At 36.7% G+C, this 27,237-nt stretch overlaps 1 protein-coding gene across 7 annotated transcripts in view; it reads right to left on the bottom strand.

Annotated features, from left to right (window-relative positions):
* The window catches only part of OXR1 (oxidation resistance 1), a 477,189-nt gene that overhangs the window by 200,087 nt on the left and 249,865 nt on the right, over window positions 1-27,237 (bottom strand). For 3 of the 7 annotated variants that reach the window (XM_073018312.1, XM_073018311.1, XM_073018313.1), the window contains one exon: window positions 21,778-21,891. The exons of the other annotated variants lie outside the window; for them this stretch is intronic. In XM_073018312.1, coding sequence (XP_072874413.1) covers window positions 21,778-21,891 — 114 coding nt within the window. The remainder of the gene's footprint in view (window positions 1-21,777; window positions 21,892-27,237) is intronic. 7 annotated transcript variants of the gene reach the window in all.

Here is a 27,237-nt window from a genome sequence, read left to right as displayed (position 1 = left end):
AGAGAAGGAGAATAAGACAGTCTTTGTTATCCAGGATGATATTATTTATTTGGAGAGACAAGTTGAAATCATTGACCACTGTGACCACACTTGGCCTGACAGAAAACATGTGGATTTAAGTAAACCGAGAACCCACCAATGTCACTATTGTTAAGATAAATGAAATATTCATACGAATGAACTTAACTGCATTTCAAATGAATTTCATATCTGAAAATCTAAGTATAAATATAGTCTTCAGCCACCTCCGTCCATCAGAAAAGCTATCTATTTTATCTTTTGCAAACGCAAGAGTTACTGAATTTTCTCTCAGGAAGACACAGAGAATAAATGAAATCATCGTGCACTTTTGCTTTGTGACTTTCCATCAATATATGTGGCCAATTAAGAACTAAATTTACAAAATAATCTCTATCAGGAGGCCTTAATGTTTAATGTCTCTAAAGTTTCTATGGATCTAAGAAGCTTGAATGTACTGAATTCAAATTTGGTTTTTAAATGTAATAGTTTAGGCCCGAGAGCCACATATTTCAGCCTAAGAATAGAAAGCATAGCTAGCTGCCCACACAGAATATTCATATAGAGGTGGGGGACAAGAACAAAATTTATTCATTTGATACATAGAAATGGGACTACTTAGAATAGACTCATAATAGAAAGCATCATCCGGTTTCTCATCTCAGCTGCAAGTCTTCCAACAACACGGATTTCTGCCATGTACTTGATCTACAGGCAAGCACAAAGGGTGATGGCAGCTTTCACCAGAGGTAAAATTTCAGTATCTCAAACTATGAATAAAACCTCCCTGTTTTCTTTATACAAGTATTCCCCTAGTATGAATGATTACCCTAGCTGCTTTGGTACAAATGATTATTTACTGCACCCTGCCCTCCTTTTATTTTTACTTTTATTTTTTGAGAACAGGTCTCGCTCTGTCACCCAGGTTGGAATGCAGTGGTGCAAACATAGCTTACTGCAGCCAGGACCTCCTGGGCTCAGGTAATCCTCCTGCCTCAGCCTCACATGTAGCTGAGACCACAGTGCGCACCACCATGGCCGCCTAATATATATATATATTTTGTAGAGACAGGGTCTCACTTTGTTGCCTAGGCTGGCCTCAAACTCATGGGCTCAAGTGATCCTCCTGCCTCAGCTTCCCAAAGTGCTGGGATTACAGGTGGGAGCCACTGTGCCCAGCCATACCCACTCCTTTTAAGTCAAATCTCCTTAAACATTTAGCTAGCAGAAAAACAAAGAAACATCCCCAGGAAGTCCCTCTCACTCTCTCTCCTCTTTCTCTAAGATATTAAACTAAGACTTGGCTTCAGCATTTGAAACTGAATTGTTATCACAACCAAAAGCCAGTATTCAACTAGCTAATAGGCTACTTTATTTTAGCCTATATAAGGAAAAAAGTGAACCATATACTAAAGCAAATAGCTAATTAAAAGTTTATATATTTTTGTATTTATACCCTAAGTGAATAGAACTTTAAAGTGGATTTTCTGTGGTTCATTTAGTTTCTCAATCATTATGTTTCAACCAAATTTTGCTCGTTTCAACAAGAAATATTCCCTAATCACAGCAATTATTGAACCCTATATGGCTGGTTGTTGGTTGAATACGATGTCTAATCGACTATTTCCTAAAATAGATACAGTGTTCTGGAATGAGTTAATTTTCCAGATAATTTACGTACTTATTTTACAATGTAACTGCTCTCGATGTTAAACTCTTTTAATTATATTACTCACATTAAATGCCTAAATAAACAAACATAGAACAGAAGCACTGAGGAAGGAAAGATTTATTTGGGATAGGGAGTAGGTTTCAGAGGACAGGTAGCATTTAAATTAAGTTTTAGAACATTAATACGCTCTCAGGTCTAGGTAGCTGAAGGATAAAAGAAAGGGCCATTCTAGAATAAACAATTGTGTACTTAAACATTTTAACGGTTCTTTTCTGTATTGCTTGGCTATCACTTAGTTTGGACTGTTAAATGTTCTAGACAGGGTGTATAAGTCCATTTTCACACTGCTATAAAGACATACCCAAGACTGGGTAATTTACAAAGAAAAGAAGTTTAATTGACTCACAGTTCCACATGGCAGGGGAGGCCTAATGAAGCTTACAATCATGGAATCATGGTGGAAGGGGAAGAGGCACATCTTACATGGCAACAGGTGAGACAGAATGATCAAGAGTAGGGAAAACTACTTTATAAAACCTTCAGATCTCATGAGAACTCACCCACTATCATGAGAACAGCATGGGAGAAAAAGCCCTCATGAGACAACCACCTCCCACCTCGTCCCCCCGTCAACATGTGTGGATTATGGCAATTACAATTCAAGATGAGATTTGGGTGGGGACACAGAGTAAAACCGTATCACAGGGGATTTGTTTCTACCATAGGTGAAATCCAAATGAGTAAGGCTTCTAGAGGTCTTGTCCCCTTCCACCATGATTGTAAGTTTCATGAGGCCTCCCCTGCCATGCAAAACTATGAGTCTATTGGATGGAATGCTGTTGTGTGAACACACTGTGATTTCTGCCCTTGCTCTTCTTTGTCGAGTGTACACTCTGTGATTCGAGAGTAGTGGCTATAACATTTTTCTCCATTGGAATCCTCAGAGAGAGCACTCTGGGACTATCTGCTGGTGAACATCTGATGAATCTATTACCAGTAGGAACCAAAATTAACGCCATAGGTGACGGAATTCCACTTCTTAGTGGCATCATGACTTTGGGTAGATATTTAAGCTCTTTAAGCCACGGTTTTCTCAGATGTGGCATAGGAATTATAATAGCATCTGCCTCACAGAATTGCTATAAGGATTAAATTAGATATCCAGGAAATGTTTATTAGCACAATGTCAGGCAGACACTAAGAGTTGAGAAGTATCAGTTATTTTTATTCAAGATGACCTCTGTTAACCAATGCTCTTCTCCAAAGCAAGAGATAAAATAGGATTGTTTGTGTTGTTCAAAAATTGTATGTTGATACTTAACCCACGAAGTGATGGTATGTGAAGGTAACACCACTGAGAAGCGATTAGGTCCTCAAAGCAGAGCCATCATGAATGGAATTATCACCCTTATAAAGGAACCCCGGAGAGCTTCCTCATCCCTTGCATATGTGAAGACATTGCGAAAAGACAGTCATCTATTAATCAGGAAGCAGCCCTCACAGACATCAAATCTGCAGGTGCATTGATCTTGAACTCTCCAGCCTCTAGAACTGTCAAAAATACATTTCTGTTGTTAATAAGCCATCCAGTCTATAGTATTCTGTTATAGCAGTCTGAATGGACTAAGATAGTGATCATTGTAAATACAGATATGAGGAAATTAGTAAGAAAAACCCTTTGTGTCCTGTGCAGAAATAAAACTTCAAAGCTTTTAAAAGTTAGAAGTTTCCAAATTGTGTTCATACATATTTGCTAATATTCAATATTATTCACAAATTCAAGAAGTGTTTACTGACTATTTCCTATGTGTCTAGTCTCAAGTAAAGTGCTGGGGAGATAGTAATAAAACAAGTAGCCATAACTCCTGCCTTCCTGGAGCTTATGGTCTAGATAAGGATGCAGGTAACCACAAAAAAAAATGTTTGATGTTTGTGATGGGAAAATACAAGGAGGTTTTGCAGTAGGATTTGTGACACGAGAATTCCCTTTGCTTCAAGGAGCATTGCTTCTATTTAGGCTGTTTCAATTCTCTGGAGGAAATAGCCATAGCTTAGATTTATTTCACTGTTTTCTTTTTTTTTTCCCCCAGTGATCATGACTTTGAGGCAGGTGTAATCTTTGCAGGCAACAGAATTTCTTCTTTATGCCACTTTAATATATTCACGGATGTGCAGAAGTTATTTTTGTGTTGTGATCAATTTCAGTGAAAGCGAAGCATTCTGTGATTGGATGTTTAGACAAGCAATTCTTTTTCTACAGCTGGTTTTAGGCTGCCAGAAATGGCACACTTTATAATATTCACAGACTACATTACCTCCGAATTCCCAAATATTTTGAGAACTCTAAAAATCAAATCCAGATCTCTTCATATTAATAGAAAATGACAAAGCAATAGCCAATACACATCCCACTAATACATTGAGCACTCCTTTGTATGTAGCCATTTCCTCCAAACTACTTCATCGAGTTCCTAAACATACAGCATACTAATAAATTAAAACGACTTGGCTGCTTATAATTTATTGTTGAGCAAGAGTGTAAACTACTCTTTAATTCACCCTTACTTATTAGTTTGTGGAGGAAATAATATTTGCTCATGTTTCTTATTGAGCTTTTTATATATTATAACATTTTTATAGTTGTTTCTTCTGTAGCCTTACAATTTTCTTCTCTTTTTTATAGTGAGCTATTAGAAAATGTTTAGCTATAAAGCAAGAGGGAGGCAAAGATAAAGTTAAAATAGAAAGTTTCTGGCCTGTTCCTCTTTGTGTCTGCTTGTATGACCACAGGGACATTTTGGCTTGTTGGAAGGAGCACTGGACCAGGGGTCAGGAAAGATACTAAGCGGTCGTTTAACCTAGAGTAAATCCCATGTATCTGAGTCTAGGTTTGCTTAAGGTGTAATAAGTAAGTCAAATGAGACAACTGCGGAGATCCATTCTAGGTATAAAAATGAAAGATTCATAGCATTTCCCACTCATTAGGATGACTATTATTAAAAACAAATACAACAAACAGAAAATAAGAAATATTGGCAAAGATACGAAAAACTGGACTGTTGTGCATTGGTGGTGGGAATTAAAATTCCCACCATGAAAAACAATATGTTGGCTCCTCAAAAAATTAAAAATAGAATTTCCTAGGATCCAGCAAAGCCACTTCTGGGTATACACCCAAATGAACGGAAAGCAGGGACACAAACAGGTATTCGTACGTCTATGTTTATAGTAGTATTAGTCACAATAGCCAAAAGATGAGAGTAACCCGTGTGTACATTGACGAATGAATGGAATAAGCAAAATGTGACACAGAATGGAATAATATTCATTCCTAAAAAGAAAGGAAACCTGGCCAGGTGCAGTGGCTCATACCTGTAATCCCAGCACTTTGGGAGGCTGAGGCAGGCGGATCACCAGAGGTCAGGAGTTCGAGACCAGCCTGGCCAACATGGTGAAACCTCGTCTCTACTAAACATACAAAAATTAACTGGGCATGGTCATGTGCACCTGTTATCCCAGCTGCTTGGAAGGCTGGGCAGGAGAGTTGCTCGAACTCAGGAGGCAGAGGTTGCAGTCAGCTGAGATTGCACCACTGCATTCCAGCCTGGGCAACAGAGTGAAACTCTGTCTCAAAAAAAAAAAAAAAAAAAGAAAGAAATGAAATTCTAACACATCGTACAACATGGATGAACCTTGAAGATATTATACTAACTGAATAAGCCAGTTACAAATGAACAAATGCTGGGTGGGTCCACTTATATGAGGTACCTAAAATAGTGAAATTCAAGGACAGAAAATAGAATGGTGGTTGCCAGGGTCTGGAGGGAGTGGGAATGGGGAGTTTAATGGGAAAAAAGTTTCAATTTTGCAAGATGAAAATGTTCTGGAGATGAATGGTGGTGATGTGTACTTCATGCCACTGAGCTGTTCACTTAAAAATGGTTAAAATGAGCCGGGTATGGTGGCTCACACCTGTAATCCCAGCACTTCGGGAGGCCGAGGCAGGCAGATCATGAAGTCAAGAGGTCAAGACCATCCTGGCCAACATGGTGAAACCCGGTCTCTCCTAAAAATACAAAAATTAGCTGGGCGTGGTGGTACGCACTTGTAGTCCCAGCTATTAGGGAGGCTGAGGTAGGAGAAGTGCATAAAACTGGGAGGCGGAGGTTGCAGTGAGCAGAGATTGCATCACTGCACTCTAGCCTGGCGACATAGCGAGACTCTGTCTCAAAAAAAAAAAAAAAGGTTAAAATGGTAAATTTCATATTATGTATGTGAAAGGAAAATAAAAACTTGGGACCCCAATTCACTATGCCAAAAGGAAAAAATTAAGCTAAAAGCTGAGTCACGCAAGCAACTGCTTTTCCTTTTGTTCCTAAGCAAATAGCTGCAGATTAAAGGTTAACTACCTGCACAGGTAGCTTCTCTGTGTTCACCTTACCTTATGTAGAGTGCTGATTTACTGACCATGAGGGGAATCATCATTGACTGTTCCCCTATCTGCTCCTTTTCTCTTGCAACATTTTGATTCAGTAACATGACCATACCCTCCCTCTTTCCCCTCCAGCTTGCTTTTCCCTTTTAAATACCAAAGGTCTCAAAATCATCTTTGGAGAAAGGTACAGACCTCTCTTCTGGGCATGTCCTTTACCTTGGCAAAATAAACTTCTAAATTGATTGAGACCTGTCTCAGATACATGTCAGTTTACATGTATGTTTACCACAATTTTAAAAATGAATGATCCCTTTTATAAGTGTACTTGACAAATAACAAGTCCACTATGTTAGATCCTGGGAATGCAATGACAGAAGTCTCTCCAAAGTGAGCACAGTTTAGCAGAGACAACAGCTAAGGGACATTCATGATGAAAACTAAGCATATACCCATGTGAGACTACATGACAGAGGTATCTAACAGAAACTGAGTCAGAAATGACTCAGCTGCACCCTGGAGTGAGTGTCCTGTAGCCTGGTGAAAAAGACAAGACAGGCTCTTGTAGAATGAGACCCTACAGAATGGCATGTGACAGTCAATATTTATCTTGTTGAAATGTAATGTGTGAAGTGTTTAACATTTTTATTCCAAATGATTAACCAATTACACTAGCATCATTCAATTTTTTTTTTTGACAGAATCTCACTCTGTCACCCAGGCTGGAGTACAGTGGTGCAATCTCAGCTCAACGCAACCTCTGCCTCCCGGGTTCAAGCAATTTTCCTGCCTCAGCCTCCGGAGTAGCTGGGACTACAGGCGCGGATCACCACACCCGGCTAATTTTTGTGTATTTAGTAGACAGGTTTTGCCATGCTCACCAGGCTAGTCTCAAACTCTTGGGCTTAAGTGATCCACTCACCTCAGTCTCCCAAAGTGCTGAGATTACAGGTGTAAGCCTATTTTCCTTCCTTTACCTTTTGATCTGTGGGGCTACCTTTCAAAACTAACTTTGTTATGTAAATTAAAGTCAGTTTTGAGGCAATTCTGTTCTACTTGTCTAATCAGATATACTTTAAAGAACATTTCATGAAGGTCTAATGATTAGTTACTTCATCTGTGTACCACCGTTTTAATTCTTACAGGTTTACGGTATGCTTGAGTGTCTGGAAGACTGAAATGATTTTCATTCCTTTCTTCTTTATAATGTCCACACACACTTTGCTCGTGTTCTTTATAGTTTTTTTCTTTTGTTTTTGCTACCAAGTATAAAACGGACTTCTAAATTACCTTTTCTAACTTGTTATTGATAGTTATTGATTTTTGTACATTTATGTTGTTTTGGCTACTTTATTTAAGTCTTTAGATCAAATAACTTTCCAACTGAATGTCTTGTTTTCAGACAATCGATCGCATCATCTAAAATAATCATTTTATCTCCCTTTCAGTACCTTTGTTTTGAACTCCTGTTTTGTATTATACTGCAATGTCTAGAAAAGTAGCTTTCAACCAGGGATGACTTTGCTCCCAGGGTACATGTGGCAATTCCTGGGGACATTTTTGGTCGCCACAACTGGGAGTAGTGCTGTTGGCATCTAGTGGGCATAGGCCAGGGATGCTGTTAAACAGCCTGCAGCGCACGGAACAGCTTTCACAGCAAAGAATTCTATGGCCCAAAATGACGTTAGTGCCAAGGCTAAAAAAGTCTAATGTCAGACTTCCAGAAGATGTTAAATAACAGTGGTAAAAGATGGGCAATGTTGTTTCTGGATAATCACTTTTGCAGTAATAAACTCTAATAAGCTAATCCAAATTTGGATGGTGAAATTCCAATCTATGTCAGTGTGCTGGCCATTGTGATGGTTCTTATAATAGGATAGTCACAAAAAAATTAATTAAATAATAGGAGATACTTTGGAGCTAACTGAGAATATTGTCTTGTTCCAAACTTCACAAAGTGTTCCAACACAACCATATAATCTTTAATACAAACTTTCAGGGAAAATCCATCTCTTGTGATGATGAGATTCAGCATTATATATTTTTCCATTATTTTTATTTGCAGGGGAAAACAGAATATTTTTTCGTAGTTCTATGTCAGTCAAAAAGAATTAAACACTACAAGAAGAACATTGCTCTTTTCCCCACAGCTCTTTTCACTGATGTTATAGACTTAATTGCTTTCCAATAGACAACAAATCAGATATACCGCAAAGAACATTTCCATGATGTGGTGCAACCTTTTAGCTTCCAAAGCAAGATAAAGTGAAAACACTGATACAGGTTTCTGCATGCTTCACCTTTTAATGTGATCAGATTTTCTAACAAAAATGCTCATACAGGCAAAGAAAAGCTGGATGTTTCAAATCTCGTTGATTGCTAAGTAACTCCCTTATTACCTGTGTGTTGCACATCTGCCTACCTTTGGATTTATGCCTTGACAAGAACACCATGTTATAAATGAATAAAACAAAGAAGAAGAAAAAGCTTATCCTTTCTACAATTAAGAGACAGGATCAGAGTGGGTACATAAACATTCAGAATGTTAATTTATTCAACATTACTCAGGCCAGTGCTTTGGGGAAAAATATAAAATTCTGCATAAGACTTATAGGAGCTGACCAGTGTGCTCTTTATTGTATGTATGTCAATGCAGTGTCATCTCTGACCTTTTATGCACAATGACCCAAAGAGTTAGAAGCTTGAAAACATTTTTCAAATTCTCCTAATAGTAAGGGTTCCATTTAAATTCCATCAAGGAGAGGTATTCATAAAAGATTTGGAAAGGAGATCATATGGAGAAGTCGTTCCTTTCCTCCATTTGTGACATGGTAGACTTAGGGCTGGATGGCAATGGGAAGTTTTCAAAGGCTTCTTGGTTAGGTCTCAACAAATTATTCACTTTAGCACTGCAGACAGCTGAAAGTCTGGCTCCAGCTTCCTACCATATTGACACTCCTGGGTTTGTCTAAAATCAGCAATAATTCTCTCTGAACTTGACCCTCAGCCCTTTCCATAGCTTTGGAGGCATATAATTCCCTGTATTAAGAAGTTCTTTCTTGCTCTAATATCTAGGACAGGTTCAGTTTTCCTAAGCAAACCTTAGCTGATACACAGTGTCAGCTTATCAATGAATATTCATCTGGGGAAATTCACCTTACTTGTATCTGAAGAAATCAACTCTCCTCTCTAAGGCAGGCAGTAGCTTTTCATAAAATTTTAAAGATACCATTTGTGGTTAAGAATGACACAATTTCTATAGGTTTTTTTTTTTTTTTTTGGTCTTATCTTTTGTTTGATGTGAATGTAATGTTCAGAATGATTAACCTCTAACTCCCACAAAAATGAAATAAACATGAAAGAAAAAGATGAATACACTGCATTTCAGGTGGGCAATTAAAAAAAAGATGAAAAAACAATGATATGAACACACATAAATTAAACTAGTTAAATTAATTCAAAGCATGGTACTTAATCAATGAAACATTCATGGAATTCTATGAACGACGAGTGCGGTGCTCATTAGGAAGTCTCTTTCTCTTTCCTCAATTCTGCTCTCTAGAATCCTCCAATATACAAATTCGGAACAAGCTACAGTAGGTGCAGCCCCCTTTATCACAGAAAACTCATAAAAACAGGAGCTCAGACTTGTGTCTTAAGTCAAAAGCTAATGGACTTACCACCTAAATTTGAAATCAGTTATGGACAAAAAATAATATCGCATACCCTCAACTCTTTGGGGGCAATCATTGACACAAACCATCTATTCAAGAAAAACAGAACAAACCAGAGAAGGGTGAGGGTTTGCTAAAAATATTAAAGTAAGACTCTTCTGAGATGCCAGAACTGACACATAATTTATAAATTTTTTTCTTCTTCTCATGACCCTAGGCCTCAAGCTAAATAATGAGAAATTTAGTTTCTTGCAGTGATACTACTTCGTGGTTATTGCTAACAGCATGATATATTTGAAACATTTAAACCGAATCTATTTTTATGCAATAATGCTACCACAGTTTTACTGAAGGGAATGGAAATTAAAAAAGAAAAAAAAATAGGTGCCTAACCCACACTGGAAATTTACTAAGATGAAAGAATTTTATGATTGCATATATGTGAATATATGCGTACATATCATTTTCTTAACAAACATTGGCAGAAATGTAGATTGGGAAGTAAAACAAGTCTTTTCTTAAGAACTTTTTAAGTTCTTAATAAGAATTTCATTTTTAGGAGGCTCTGCCTCCAAATTTTCCTAGAGTTGCCCTTTGAAGATGAACAAAAATCCATCTAGATGTAGTAGGGAGTGTTTCCCCAGTGAAGTGCACCACCAGTGTAATAAACACTAGTTTTAGGCTATTTGCTGTTTTGTTTTGCTTTCTTGTACACTTGATTCATTTTAGGATTTTGATATTCATAGTAATCTCCAAGTATAACCTTAGATGCTGAACACTTTGCCTACATCTAAAAAGGTCTCTAGGTCTTGGGAAAATAATCTGCCTATCTATTAAAATTGTGAAATAATTGTGCCCTCTTTGTAAAAGAAAGGGTCACTTTATCCACTGAAGGCAGTGACATGGAGCACAGCTTTTGTACAGAAGCTAGACTCAAGTCCTTACTCTCTACATTACTAACTGGGCTCTCAAGGCAAGCTATTTAACATGTCTGAGCCTTAATTTTGTCCATTTGCTAAATGAAGGTAAAAAACACCTAAGTTAGATATTTGAGATTAAACAAAATGATACAGGTAGCCAGGATCAAATACACTCAATAAACACTGGGCCTGGGTAAAATGTTGGTATCTTATCCCTACTTCATTTTATGTGTTTCTTCTCTAGCACTTTCGAAGATCTCTGCTTCCTCCCTAGGTTCCCCTAGGGAACTGTTTTTAACTACTCTGTTAAATCTTCTCCCTGCTTCTCCAACCCTCACTGAAATAAACTGTTTCCACAGCTAATCACACCCTGGGGAACTGCTTCCTTGCTTCTCAGGTATCAGCCACTAATTTACTAAACTCAGTTTTGGTGAGGTACTGGTAAGCAAGAATAAAAAGTTTGGTTTGGGATCAACCTAAAAGAGGAAATATTTGCAGGGTATATGTGGTTCTATGATACTACTTGAAACATGCAGTACATGCTAGCACCAATGTTTTCAATGAATCATTCCTTCATTTCTTCACCATTGTATTTCTCTTGGTAGAGGTTAATATAAACAATACAGTGCTTTTAAGAAGAACATATAACACGAGTTTATGCTTGTTGGTAGAAGCACACGAAGTGAAAATAAATGATTTGTGTCAGGTCCTCACACATTTGAAACACTGTTTAAGGAGTAGAATTATACGAATTTGTTTTACATTAACATAACAGTTATTCACTTTTATTTATTTACTTACTATGTGTCTTACTATGTGTCTGCCACACTATTAAATATTTTAAAACATGAATTATCATACTTTTGTAAACTGTTACTTGCAGGTATTATTTGTTAAGTATTTAACATATTTTAAAGGATATCTTAATTTATAAAGCACATTGTCCATTGTCCATTGTCCTGAAACAACATAGTGATATAGAGAATATCTTTTTACTAATGTAGAAACTGAGGGTCAGATAAGTAACCTTTCCAACATCACATAGTACGTGGTAAGCCTGGATTTAGATCAGGATATATCTGGCTGTACACCTGATATGGTTTGGCTCTGTGTCCCCACCCAAATCTCATCTTGAATTGTAACTCCCACAATTCCCACTGTGTCGTGGAAGGAACCTTGTGGGAGGTGATTGAATTATGGGAGCTGGTTTTTCCTGCACTGTTCTTGTGATAGTGAATAAGTCTCATGAGGTGTGATAGTTTTAACAAAACAGGAGTTTGCCTGCACAAGCTCTCTCGTTTTGCCTGCCACCATCCATGTAAGCTGTGACTTGCTCCTCCTTGCCTTCCACCATGATTGTGAGACTTCCCTAGCCATGTGGAACTCTGAGTTCTCCACTAAACCTCTCTCCTTTGTAAATTGCCCAGTCTCCAGTATGTCTTTATTAGCAACATGAAAACAGACTAATGCAATAGCCATGGTTTTTAGCCTCTTTTATACTGCCTAATTGAGGGTAGAAATGCAGAAGTACTAGAGGGAAAAGAAAATAGAAGTGTATCAAAATGCAAACAAGTTCATTGTAATGTTGTGTATTCTAAAAACTGGAATGGTGCAGATATTAGTATGGTTTTGTGTAAAAATGAAAAATGTTATTTTAAAAGAATAAATTAGATTCACTCTAGGACAGAGTTGTCTAGAATCCGTTATATATATTTATTATTTTCATATAGTCTTTTTTTACATTAAGCTAAATAGTGATCTTTCTGGAACTTTTACCCATGGGTTTTAGATTTACCTACGGGACCTATGCAAACAATGGTTGATCTTTGCTTCTTGGGTGTTCCACAGTTAACACGTATCTCTCTGCTCCTGATCCTTTAAGTTTATTTTTCTTTTTTGGCTTGCCATGTCACTTTATGCCATGTTACTTTATTGACAATTCACTCCCAAAGAACAAACTTCCAAATGAACTCATTGGATCATTTTTACCCAAATTGCTGCTAGACCAAGTGTTCTGAAATCTGTATATGTATACTTGACTTTTTCAAAGACAGAAAAGAAATAAACATTTAAATTTCTTACATGTTAACTTTTCCATTTGAGTCAATTTTATAAAGTTTGAATCAATTATATAAATATTATTTTTTCTATTTACAGCTATCATTCAAAGTGAACTTATCCTGTCATATGTTGACCTCACTCATCATCGTATTCATTATTTTCTGTATGAGTCAAAGATATGAGTGAATTCTGGATGAAACACAGCCCGAAACTCAGGCCCTTTGGCTCAACACTAGGGACCACTCTCCCATCTGACCCCTCATTATTAGTCTTCAAAACTAGGAGTATTATCTCATGTGCATTTCTCTTTCTTTCTAAATGACAATCATACGTTTGTAAAAGGGTTCTGCTAAAATCAACATACTTCTCTATGGTATTTTCCTAATCCTAAGAAAAGTTGTTTGACATGATTCACTCAAAGAATTCATACTATATCCCACTGTAGATCCTAACCTTTTCTTTTTCTTTTTTTAATTTACCATTTCCTTAGCAATATGTTTACTGAGCTTAATTTTGATTTTCATCAAAAAACCACTGTAATTTTATCAGTTCATAATTTACTAAAGAGTTAAAATATGCAAAAATTATAGAAGTCTTATTTAGCTTGTACTAAAGAACACACACACACACACACACGCACAATTCCCTAGCATAACTAAATCATAAAATGAGTTTTTAAACCATGACAATATGGAAAGGGCATGTTCAATGCTTCAGTGGCAGTAATATATTGGTTACAAAATACTATTTTAAATATACACATGAGAAGTAAGTTTACTGCAGTAAGACTAAGTGCATAATTGGGCTTATCAATTACTTATTTTTGTTACTTAGGAAGTTTAAATGGCTTATCCACTTTTATCAACTACAGCAATGTGTTACTTATGTAGCACTTTACGGTTTCTACACAGTTGGTACAGTCGTTATCTCATCTGATAAATAAGTGGCCACAAGATAGTATGACATGTACCCAGAGAAAATTTAATGGAAGGAAGACAGGCTTTGAAGTCAAATGCAGATTTAAAGCCTTACTCTACCCTTTTATAGGTCGGCAACCTCGGGCAAGCCATACGGCACAAGGTTTTTAAGATGATTAAATGAGACGATAATGCACAGCATTCAGCATATGCAGTTCCTTCCTTTTTTCTCTTCCCCACGTTGAAGAACTTCATTCTGCATGCATTTTTGAGCAAACTTTAACTTTGGTTTACTGCATGCAAAAAGCCTATTTTTATGCATTCACAATTGTTGAGTTTGTCAGAACTATCTGGAGGCATGAAACCAAAACAAAGAGCATATATGCTGAGAAAAGATCCCTTTCTATACAGATATTTAATTATCACGAAGGTTGCTCATTTTAATCCACCAATAGAGTTGTGCTCAATAAAGAAGTTTATGAAACTGCAAAACAACAATATGTGATGAATGGTTAGAATGATGAATGAGCAATAAACAAGTTCAACCTTAAATTTGTACATTTTGGTAAAAGAGTTAAGCCTAGATTTAGAACAACAAAACTTAATGGGCGAGAGCAAAAATAGCAGAAAAGAGATGATAAGAGAAACTGAACACGTTTTTTATAAACAAATGTTATTTTTAGCTTTATTTAGAGAGGTATTGTGCTGAAAAATCAAATCAATGCTGAAGATAATTTCATTTTTACTTGTATCCAAAAATTAAAATTAAAAAGTAATAATTTCATTTTAATATAGCACTAATAAAATGAACCTCAGTTAAAAATATTAAAATTCAAGAATTTGAGGCCTAAAGGGGTCTTCGGGATCACAGGATATTAAATCACATAATTTACCAGATGTGAGATTTAGAATCCCAGGATAGTAACTACATGGCTGCTATAGACTGAATATTTATGTCCAGGACCACATATTTGGCTGGGAGTAACTATTTCTCACTATTTATGCCCAATTCAGCCAGGACAAATAACTTAACCCTGTCATCAGTTACCACAGAAAATCCAGTCACAGCCAGAATTTCATGACTTATACAAACTTTGCTAAAAATTCAGGAGTCACAGATAGAGGAGGTGGGAAGGTGGTATAAGGTCCAGCATTCTGCTAATTTCGCCCTCCCCTCTTTTTCCTCTCTCCTTCTTCTCTTCGTTCAGGGTTCTACTCCAAGATCCACTCTTCTTTTTTGGGATGGAGAGTATATTGCCCCCCTCTCTGAAGCCTGAACCTCTCTCTCTACATCAAGTCTCCATTTGGAACTCCTTCATGATCTTCACTGTGGAAATCTGTGCCTGGCTGTCAACAGTGGCCACTAGGATTTTATTTTTTTATATACATTAAGTTCTAGGGTACATGTGCACAACATGCAGGTTTGTTACATAGGTATACATGTTCCATGTTGTTTTGCTGCACCCATCAACTCATCATTTACATTAGGTATTTCTCCTAATGCTATCCCTTCCCCAGCCCCCCACCTAGGATTCTTAACTATTACTGAAATCCTTTCCATAGCTGAAGGCCCACCTCAAATTTTCCTTTGTTCTGGAGCCATGCTTTATTCTTCCTAAATTACATTTGCGCCTCAATTTTTAAACTCTCATGGCATTTTGCACTTGCCTTGGGACATTGACATCCTGTGTGTTATTAGAATCACTGCACCCTCACCGTCTTTGCTCCACTGTACTAGCATTCAGGTTCCTAAAGAAAGGGGCCTTGTCTTACTAGCTTTTGCATCACCCGATGCATTGCTGCTATGGACTGAATGTTTGTGTCCCCTCAAAATTTGTATGTTGAAGCTGAATCCCCAATGTGATGATATTAAGAAATGAGGCCTTTGGGAGGTAGTTATATTATGAGGGTGAAAGTGGAATTAATGCCCTTATAAAGACATGAGGATACAAGGAGAAGATGGCCATCTGCAAACCAGCAATGTGGGCTCTCAGCACACACTGGGTCTGCCAGCATCTATTCTTGGACTTTCCAGCCTCCAGAACTGAAAAAACCTATATTCATTGTTTAAACCACTCATTCTAGGGTAATTTGTCGTAACAACTCAAACTGGCCAAGATAACTGCTTTTCAGATAACAGATACGTTGTGGATTTGAATTCTCATGAGGATTGAATGTTTCCACTGGTGTCAGGGTCCTTTGTGAGCTTGGCTGGAAAAAATACAATCAAAAAACAAATGGCCCACAAATCTGAGGAACAGAGACAGTCTCAGAACCTGAAAGCATTTGTTAGGCTTTTGTCTCTGCTTCTTTCCCTTTCATGTTTGCAGATTATTTGCTTTGAGTGACCCAGTACCACCTGTTTAAAAATGGCTGGCTAACCCAATAAATATATACACCTACAATGTACCAACAAAAATTTAAAAAAACATTTTAAAAAATAAAATGGCTGGTGAGATTGCTCTGTAAATGCTATTTCCTAGTAGCCCTTAGCTGAGTCAAGCTACATCTGACTATGTTCATGCAGACACATGTCCTTTAGCAATAGCCCTTTAGCAACTTTCCTTTAGCAATTGCTTGGGTATTATTCTTCAGTCATTTCTGTGCCTGGCAATGACCATGTGTTCTCAGTGATGCTGATGTTAGGGAGAGTGCAAATTCATAGCCTTGCTACTTAAAGCCGATGTGGTTTGTACATTGGTGGGAGCCATATAGAGCACAGCCACATCATTTGGTCAGGTGTTATCTGCCTTGTGGTCAAACTAGAGAACTGCTTCCTAAATTTTTGAAAATGTGTTTTCTATATTTATAACTACTAATGCAATGACAAGTAAAATAGTTCACACACTAGGAATTATTTAGGAGATATGGAATGAATGACATACACTAATAATGAAAAATTTGAAGGAAAGTTATAGAAAGCCTGGGTTTTTCTCATTATTATTATCAGAAATGAATATTGAGTAGGGGAGGATTTGCTAGGGATGGTTTTACTTTTTTTCTATTATATGAGGTAGTTAATAATTTTTTTCTCCATTAATGTAACTTTATAATAGGTTTATAACTGTCAGGAAATGATGTAAATTTCATATTGCTACAGGGTCAGGCTTTCTAAGTAAAGAAAATTGGCAACTGGGTGAAATGGTGATAGAATAGATAGCTCAGGAGAGATACAGAGATTTATCTCCTTGGGGCTTTGCGTTTACATTTCAAAGGAGGCTAAATCCCTGAGCTATTTTTCTTATATTCCAAAGGACTGTAAAAACTTAGGGATCTTTCCCAGAGAAGATTCTTTTACATTAGGGACAACAGTTTCTCTCCTTCTTTCCAGAGGGGGAGTACGGCAGCTGTCCAGCTCCTATATAGATGTCCAGATTCATAATTTCAGGGGTTTGGCAGTAGAAACCCCAGTAGGCACAGCTGACATCTACGTTCATTGCATGGCCTTGAGGGACTGGGGAAGGGGGGCCAGCCTGCTGTTATTGCTGCAGATCATAATTCTGATCTAAAAACTTCGTGCTTGTTTTCAGGATAAAAAAATGAATATAGGTATTAAAAACTTATCAATAATGTATTTTCCCCAAGCTAAAACCACTTACTATTGATTAGCTATTACTTTCCCCTATTAACCTCTTTCCATTTTCTTTCTGCTTCTTTAATGAAATTGCAAGTATTTGTTAAGTACTTACTAGTCAGATTCAGTACTAAGATATTTACATGCATTATCTTATTTAATAATCACAAAAATCCTATGAAGAAAGTGCTTTCATTCCCATTTAACGGTTGAAAAACTGACCAACAAACTTGACCAACACAGCCAATGACTGATAGAGCTAAAATAGCCAGTGAATTGATAATTCTAATGTTTTTGTGTGTGTACATCTGAACCTGTGTTATTTTCACTGCTCTACACTACACTAAACTGTCACAGTCAACTGCTAACATGTCTCAAATGCTCTAATTTTAGTAAAACAACTTTATCTATTACTACTCTATGGTCATTTGTGTCTTTTATAGTATAAAAGCTACGGAGATGTCTCTGTAATAATATCCATATTCTTTTTCTTATTCTAAAGGTTTCTTACAGGTGTTAAGGGCTGGGAACCGGGTAGTTTGTTCTGGGAAAGGAACACACATGTTAAGATAAATAAATTCAGGATGATAACTTGGGATCAAATAGTGAAAAGGATTTTATATGTGTTGTTTGATGATGAAAGCCTTCAGACTCTTTAAATTAGTCTTGCTACCCAGGATTGGCAGCATCAGCATCAGCATCATCTAGAATCTCGTTACAAATGCAGAAAAAATTGTAGGCCCTGCCCCAGATCTACTGAGTCAGCATCTGTATTTTTGTAAGATCCCCAATGCACATTAAAATTTGGAATGCAATTCTTTGGAATATATTTCAGACTTTAAAGCTTTCCCCTCTGAGTCCCGCTGATAAAAGGTAAACCCGGCTGGGTGTGGTGGCTCACGCCTGTGATCCCAACACTTTGGGAGGCTGAGGCAGGCAGATCACCTGACATTAGGAGTGCAAGACCAGACTGACCAACATGGAAAAACCCTGCCTGTACTAAAAAAAAATCAAAATTTGTCAATCGTGGTGGCATATGCTTGTAATTCCAGCTACTTGGGAGACAGAGGCAGGAGATTCGCCTGAACCCACGGGGCAGAGGTTTGTGGTGAGCCAAGATGTGCCATTGCACTCCAGCCTGGGCAAGGAGAGAGAAACTCCATCTCAGAAAACAAACAAACAAACAAAAAGCAAACAAAAAAAGGTAAACTCAAACTGCTGCCCTGTTCAGGTAGCATGTCATAAAACTGCCTTCAAGTCCTGAGTCATTCACTCTCTGCTGCCTTGCCTTCAAGTCTTCTACAAGTCCCAAAATAATATAGGAGAAAGGTCTCAGGCCGTGTGATGTGGTATGACTCTGCGACACATAGGTGTTTACACAGAATGAATCCTAAGTGTGATTTACACTAAGTGCAAAAACTAATAAATGCCAAAGCTATGTGCTGCTCCCTCTCTCTCTTTGAATAAAGAGTCTCCCGCTACCACCCTCAACATAGCTTTCGTAAACACCTTTATTCTCTAATTCCAGGATGTCAAGGTCCCATCCTAATCATCTTCTTTTGTACTTTTCATCACATGAATGACATAGTTTCATTTGTTTTCCTAATTACTAGCAGAGGCTAAGAATTAACAAATGTATTGGATTATAGAGCTGGAGGAAACAACAAACATTGCCTTCTATGTCTCTGATCATTGGTTCTCAACTTCCTTTCCTATTAGGCTCTTCCTATCCCTTTAGGGCTCTGGTCCAGAAATAGTCAGGGGCAGCCAAGAGCTCAACTCTAGCATCGTAACAAGGAAAAGGACACCAAAAACTGTCACAGCTGAGAAAAACTCAAGATGTGACAACTAAATATAATGTAGTACCCTGGATAGGATCCTAGATGTCAGGTAAAAAGTAAGGAAATATGAATGAAGAATGGATTTAATTAACAGCAATGTATCAACACCATGCCTGACAGGCTGTCCTCCATATGCTCAATGCATGATGTTTCTGATATTTATAATAAGGTTCTTTTAAATTCAATGTATATTAATGCAAAAGGCCTATGGCTTCAACACTCATTTATTGTTATGCATTTTATCCTTTTTCTGGCCCAGAGAGATACTTATTTTGTTCATGAAAGAGGATATAGCTTTTTAATTGAAAAGGTTAGCTTCTATGGCTTCAACTATTTAAAGCCTGAAATCACAGCATTGACTAGAAAATCTTCCTCTTACTTATTTCTAGCTGGTCATGAATTCGTCTAGATTTATATACTTCATCTGTCTGGAATCTTTTGCTTGTCCTGTTGCCTCTTAGTTTTGGTTCTTGTTACTTCTCCTTATTTTTATTGTGATAATTTGCTTTTTAACTAACATTTATTGTGTCCTTACTGTGTGCCAGGATCATTTAAGCAATTTATATACATTGTCTCATATTACAAATCTGAGTAATATCAGGTAATATCCTTAATTTCATGAAAATTGGAAGTCCAGAGAGATTAAGTGACTTGTCCAAGGTCACGGAGCTGCCCAGAATAGCAGAGGTAAGATCCAAATCCAGTTGTATGTAATTCCAGAGCCAAGGGCTCTTAAATAACACAACATGCTATCTTTTTAGCCCCCACACTATATGGCTAAAAGATTCTTCTCTTTGTAGGCACATAAGTTCCCAACCATTCTCCATGTGATGCTAGAAATGTCTCTCTATAAAGCAATCTCATCAAGACACTACCTTAGGCAAAGCCCTTCACAAGTTCCCAAGATGCCAAGAATAAGCCCAAATTCCATGGTGTAGCACACAAGACTCCCTCTCCTCTCTCTCAAGCCTTGTTTCCAACTATTGGTAGTTGATAATGTAGGCATTCAATCATGTTTTTAAATGAATGAGTAAGCATTCTTAAAATTGTCCACTGAATTGAGGTTTACGTAGGCTTATATAGGGGTGGAGGTGAAAAAGAAAGATGACAGCATGGAGACAGAGAATTATTATTTATATTCCCCGTTTGTTATTTATATTCCCTTTTTCCTTATCTTTTCAGCTATCCCCATTCCATCCCACTCACTATACATTTATTTACAAGAGTGTTTTTCATATCACAAAAAGATCTGTAACTTGAGAGAATTACTTAAAGCAGGAAGTAAAAGCTCTGTACCCCAAACAGCACACCACATACCTTTTTTCCTTTACTTAGAGTAAATACTATTGTGCTGATTTTGCCACATCCTGCCTCACCTGAAATAGTACTTGAAAAAGACTTCAAAACGGAATCTATCTAACTGGAAAAGAAATTCTATTGAATTGGCCTATAAGACACTCAATAAATCAGAGTCACAAGGTTCGACTCTCTGCGGGCACCTATGATATTTTATCTACAATGTGTTATCAAAGATAATTTTTGCCTCCTCTAGCTCAGAGAACTATGAGAGGATATCGATGCCCTTTCTATCAACACGTATGAAAATTTCAGCAACACAATAACCTCCAAGGATCTTTGAGTACAAATCCTAGCAAACAGAAAACACTGAAATGCAGCAGGGAGGCAAACACTGTTAAAAGTCTTACTGATTTGTATACTGGGTTGGACTGCCTCTATACGCATAATGCATAGTGTTTCTCATATGAAGAGGGTTTATAGATATAATAATTCATTCATTAAGAGAGTTTATATTGCATTAGTTAACAGAGTTCATTTAAATCCAATGCATATTAGTTTTTTTTCTATAAAGCATATTAGTCTTTTTCTATAAGACAGAAGATTCAAATTTATGAAAGAGACTTACCAAATTAATGATCAAACAGAATGGAGGAAACAGAATGCTAAGATTTGTTGGTCATGATTAAGGACACATGGGTTTTCTTCCTCAAAAGATACCAATCTAAATTAACTAAACTTGTTCATGTAATATTTTGGAGGAATTTCACTTTATTATTTTCAAACATATATGAGGTAACATAAAATAAACTAATGAATAGATAACCTTACTTTAAAACCAGCATATTAATTTCTCTTAGTACATCTTTTTCCCTACCAAAAAGCAGTTATCTAAGCTAAATTGCTGAACCTAATATCTTCTGTGTCCTGAAATCATGTTTCAGTTATAAACCCAAATATAATATATTTTTTTCATATTGTACTAATACAAAGACTTTTTATCTCAGTTGGTTCAGATGATCACAAAATTTGAGTTAGTGAAGTTTAAAGCTGTTTACTAATAACTTGCTTGTATGTAGACATACACATAATACATAGGGAATGTATCATGAATGGTCACTGTAACATTTATAATCTTCAGTTGGATTCACAGCTTTTAACTATAGTAAAAGTAGTTTGAAATCTTTGGTAGAAACAGTAATAGAAGCTTTTCCCCCTCAATTGTGTCTGGTTTTTACATGTTTTTCCATTCTCATAAGTAATATTCTTTCAGTCACAACTGTGAACATGCTCAAAATTTCATTGACAAGCATAAATCCTGTAGTATTTTTACATGTAAAGAAATATCCTGACTCGGTATGGTTATGCACACCTGTAATCCCAGCTACTCCAGAGGCAGAAGGCTCACTTGCGCCCAGGAATTCAAGGCTGTAGTGAGCTATGATTGCACCACTGCTCTCCAACTTGGATGACACTGAGACTCCATCTCATAAAAGAAGAAGAAAAAAAAAAACTAAGAAAACATATATCCTTAGGTACAAAGTGGGAAGAAAAGCAAATTTTAAAAAATCAAGAGATACCAATAGTTTCATTTCTGAATGTGAGCAAGTTCCTAGAAGTTCTTTAAATTCCTACTCTTAAAAAAATGAAAACATTGGGAAATGTAGACATATTACTTCACTATTCAAATCACCATTAATTCTATCTGTAAATGTTTAAAATAGAGTAGGTCTTGCTTAATAATTTCTCATTTTATTCCCCTCATCATTATTCAGTGAAATGGGAAGTTCATGGTGGTGTTAGCAGGTTAAAAGGGCAAGTTTTATTTGCTAACAGCAGTGAAAGACTAATTTTAATAGGGATTTAGGAAATTTCAAACAGGATCATGCTTATTTCTCAACCACGAACAATGTCCATTTTAATTATTCCATGAATTAAACCAATATAGGTTTAATTGGGCAGTTTAGAAATCATTAAATAAATTGACAGATATAATTTGTTTTTTAATACGTTGTTTAAGACTATTATGCTGCAGCTCAAACGTAATACCAAAACCATTTGCTCAAGGAAACCTCGATGTTACTGACATTTCTTAATCCGTTTATCATGGCCATGATGAAGCTGTATTTCTTGATTCTGGGTTGATTCCTTCTGACAGAGAACAATCACACAAGCAGGGCAAAAAAAGAATAAGGCAAGTCTTATAAAATAACGTGCTAATACTATAAAACTAGAGTTGGTAAGTTTATTTAACAAATTATAGACACTACAAATCTATAGGGATATCAAGCAAACACATTTTTTCTCGTTCTGAGTATACCTCCGGTTGCTTGGTAAAGTTTAAAGTTACATAAATGATTGGTTAAAAAAAATCTAATTTCTCTCGAAAGAAATAAAGCTTTCATATTAATTTTAGACTTGAAAGTAGTTTCAGCCTGTGGGATTTCCTTAATCTTATGTTTTAAAGTAGATATTAAATGAAATAAATGAAAAATGTTGTAAAATAAAATCCCAATCAAATATCCCTCCAACAAATATGCACATGGAGATGTAGACTGTCATAAACATGCATTGAATCCCACGGTCTGATTAATTACACAAATGAACCAAAAAATTAAACTTGAAATCTTGATGTCCTCAAATTCCACTATCTTAATAAAAAACTACATATTGGGTACTTATACAAACTTTGAACCACTCTTCAAAATCTGTGAAATGCCCAGGTCCATTTAGGGACTTTTGGCTTCCATGTGTAACAAGAAACCTCAGCAATGAAATAATTTTCCTTAAACATTTTTGTGACCCAGAAAATGTAAAAAGTCATCAAACTGTCAAAACAAATTTCAATTCAAAACAAAGTCGTAGTTCTCAAGAATTTAATTTAATTAGAACCCTCAGAGCAGCTATCTGTTTTAGTTTCTGTGCTTATAGACAGTGACCTGCATGCCAAGATAGTTTTGTTGATTAAATCGCAGAGACTTCCTGCTTTTCCATGAAGAACCTTCCAGCTTGGAGAGAAGGTTCCAGGTCAATGGTGACCTAGTTTCACACTGCAGAGTTTGCCACCTCTAGCAAGATTAGTTTTTTCCTTTTATTTTTTAACCTCCTGTTACAGTATTTTTACTTTAGAGTTATCTTTTTTATTAAATGAGAGGCGTACAAGTTATGTGATGATATTTTAAAGTGTCTGGTGTGCTGCAATTAAAAATCAGTTAAATATGTGTCTTGCTTTTCTCTTTAGAGCTTCCAAACTAGTTATTACTGTTTTAATTTTGCCTACTACTGAGAAGAATTCCCAGGGAACCCCTAGTTCTATAGGCTCTCTTTTCAATATGTAAGCAGCCTGGGGTTAGTAAGATACAAATTTGTATTTAACTGTGCATCACTAAGCTTGGAATGTTGAAGGTATTCTATCCTGCAAGCAGGGCAAAAGACAAGATCATTGCATTGGATTTTAGAATTTGCAATTTCACAGACCATCACAATTTCAAGAGAATATTTTAGGGACTATTTCCCAACTTAATATTTTGACAAGTAAAAGAATTTTAAAAGAACAGACTTAAACAAAAACCCCAAACTGATACCATTTACTAAGCAGTCATTTCACAAAAGACCATTCATTTTAACACAAGGAGGGAAGGAAAGAAGGAAAAAGGGAGGAAAGAGGGTGGAAGAAAGAGCAGAAGGGAGAAAGAAAGAGGGAGGGGCAAAGGAGGAAGAACGAAAGAAAGAGAAAAGGGAAAAGACAGTCACTTTAACTAAGTATAGTCTTATGAAAAACTACTGTTCTTTTATTATTGGATCTTTTTCAATCTTTTTCTATTGGATCTATACCATCAATGGTATAGACTAGCACTTGGGGAACCACTCAGTGAGATCTCCATCAACCATCTAATTTCATTTTGTTTTTGAAAAGACAATTTGACCTGAAAATAAATGTAAATGATGGGCTCTTTACTATTGGCCAGTTTACTTAGATTCTTCCCTTGGCTTTGACACTATTTATAGTATGACCATGAATAAGTCATTCAAATTTCAGAGACTTAAATCCACTCACTCTATAGAAACGTTATAAGTATTTATTAAATTTATTAAATCCAATATGTTAGTCACCTAAAAGATGGACAATCTGTATATTAAAATGCTTGAGATGTATTCATATTAATCAGATTTAGAGAAGTTGTGGCCAGGTGTAAAGGATGTTTGGATTGAATCCTGGCAAATGGGTAGTTAATCAGAAGGCTAAAAGAGGTGGAGGTATCACTATTCTAGGCAGAAGGAAAAGCCCATGATACAGCACACAGAATTACAACTTTGGGAAACCACAAACAGTTTTTAGCTTGGCTGGAGTGTAGGGCTGAGGTCTGCAATAAAGCTGATGAAAGGTAAGCGCAGTTTGAAAGGTCTATAGAGTAACAACCTTATTTTGTGGAGAGTGGGGAACCACTGCCGGGTTTTAAACAGGGGATGATTTGATCAGATCCACAAAGGTCAAGACAAGAGGCTTGATTCATATAAGTTTCATTAGAGCAGGAACCATGGTGCTTCATTCATACTCTATCCTTAATTCACAACCACAACAAGCTCACTAATATTTACTGAGAACTTGCAAGTTCTAGGCACTAATATAAGTACTTTAAATACATTACCTCACTTATACCTCACCACAGCACTTTCAGTAAGGAACAGTTTTATTTCCTTTTATAAGGAGGGATACTGAGATTTGAGATTCTAATTATTTTGTTTATGGTCTCATAACTAGCAGGAGGAATATAAAGGTCCAACTTAGACTTTAGATTCTCAAGGCCAAGTTCCTCATCATTGATTCACTTGCCTTCCTGAGCAGAAGGAGCTCAATAAACACCCACTGAATGACTACACAGCTTTCATGGCCTTGATCAAAATAATTTAGGATCTTTGAGTGCTAATTTTCTCTTTCCCTCTGGCAAGTTGAATCCTGAACCACTCTGAAGAGACAATAGCTATACATTTTTAAAAACCAGGCTGGGCGCAGTGGCTCACGCCTATAATCCCAGCACTTTGGGAGGCTGAGGCAGGCAGATCATGAAGTCAGGAGATCGAGACCATCCTGGCTAACACAGTGAAACTCCGTCTGTACTAAAAATACAAAAACATTAGCCAGGCATGGTGGCGGGCACCTGCAGTCCCAGCTACTTGGGAGGCTGAGGCAGCAGAATGGTGTGAACCCAGGAGGTGGAGGTTGCAGTGAGCTGAGATCGCTCCACTGCACTCCAGCCTGGGCGACAGAGCGAGACTCCATCTCAAAAACAAAACAAAACAAAACAAAACAAAACAACCCAGCTTCTCTGTATATACTAAAACTTGTTACATTTTCCCTGATACTTAATTTCAATATGCTAAATTATAGCTTAATCCACATTCCTTGTTTATTATTGGTACAAATGAACATCTGGATACCTCCTCTTGAAAACAATGTGGGGAAGCATGAGGGTCAATAAATTTCCCCTTAATCATTTTCTCCTTCATGCTGCAAATATCAATTCCATTAGTCTTTTCATAAGCTAATCTGATTCCAAGGAAGGTGAAAAACAATTCTGAAAAATCTATTATTTATGTATCTAATGTCCTGTAATCGAATCCAGCCAATTGATTTCCCAGTTAGAGCTGAGACAATTCATCATCTAGAATGTTCATAAAAATTGTATAAGATTTAAACATATTTTACACGCATAACATATTACCTCTCTCAATCTATTTTATTCTTCTTTAAAAACGTATCATTACTTGACAGTGTGTTAAATACCTGATTGTATATTTATTGCCTGCCTTCCCCACTAGAATATAAGCACCTGAGGGTTGGCCTTAGTTTAGTTTAATCGTTTATTCACAGGACTTTGAATGTAGCCTGGAACATAGTAGGCATTCAATACATATTTATTTAATTCATTTATCTGAATCTAAATGACTATAAATGGCTGGGTAAAGAACATTGGATGATTAATCACAGACTGTCTCTTACAAGAAGGTGTTACAGTGAGATTAGTTTAGATAGGATAAAAGGGAGAGGTTGATCCATGAAGACAAACAAGATTAAAAGGGACAAATAGACTGTCAATTCCCATGACAAGGTGAGAACCTGAGAGGGAGAGATTTCAACTGAAGGAAAGTTCCAGAGGTATTATTCAAACACCTGTTAGCCAAAGAGCCCCCCTATTGGACCCCCTATTCAGGACCCCTGCTGAGGAAAAGCTAAACTGAAAGCTTTTCTGACTTCTCTACTAAGTTGCAGAGAGCATTTACGTGGCATAAGTCATAAAAGAGGACTTTAAAAAAATAAACATAAAGGTTATAATTATCTTACTCATTGTTTTCTACACCAGGTATTCCAATCCTTCTCTAATGGCCTATAGATAGAAGAATCTTTTAGCTGTATACTTACGGTGGCGGATAAACAGCATGTTGTGGTGTTTAAGAGCCTTTGCTCTGCAATTACATTAAACTGGGTCTGGATCCTATCTAGGCTATTTGGGGAAGCTGTGACCTTAGACAAATCTCCTAACCTCTCTGGACTTCTGATTTTCATGAAAGTGAGGTCATAACCCTGTGTCACTGAGCTTTGTATAGTGAGATAATGTGTAAAAATTGCTTACAGATCCTGGCACACAGTAAATGTTAAGTTCGTCCTCCAACTGAATTCTGAGTAGATTCCATCCTCTCCTCCTCCACTTCAAAGGACAAGATTCATAACCCTTTCTAACTATCCTCTCTGCCCTCCACAGTTATTTGGCACTTAACTGTGTGCCTCACACTGCACTAAATGCTGGGATTAATGAGATTGCAGGCACCATTC

Source organism: Chlorocebus sabaeus, chromosome 8, assembly GCF_047675955.1.
Source record: "Chlorocebus sabaeus isolate Y175 chromosome 8, mChlSab1.0.hap1, whole genome shotgun sequence".
Taxonomy (NCBI): domain Eukaryota; kingdom Metazoa; phylum Chordata; class Mammalia; order Primates; family Cercopithecidae; genus Chlorocebus; species Chlorocebus sabaeus.
Note: the sequence above shows the minus strand (reverse complement) of the source record. Positions and strands in the feature narration are given on the sequence as shown.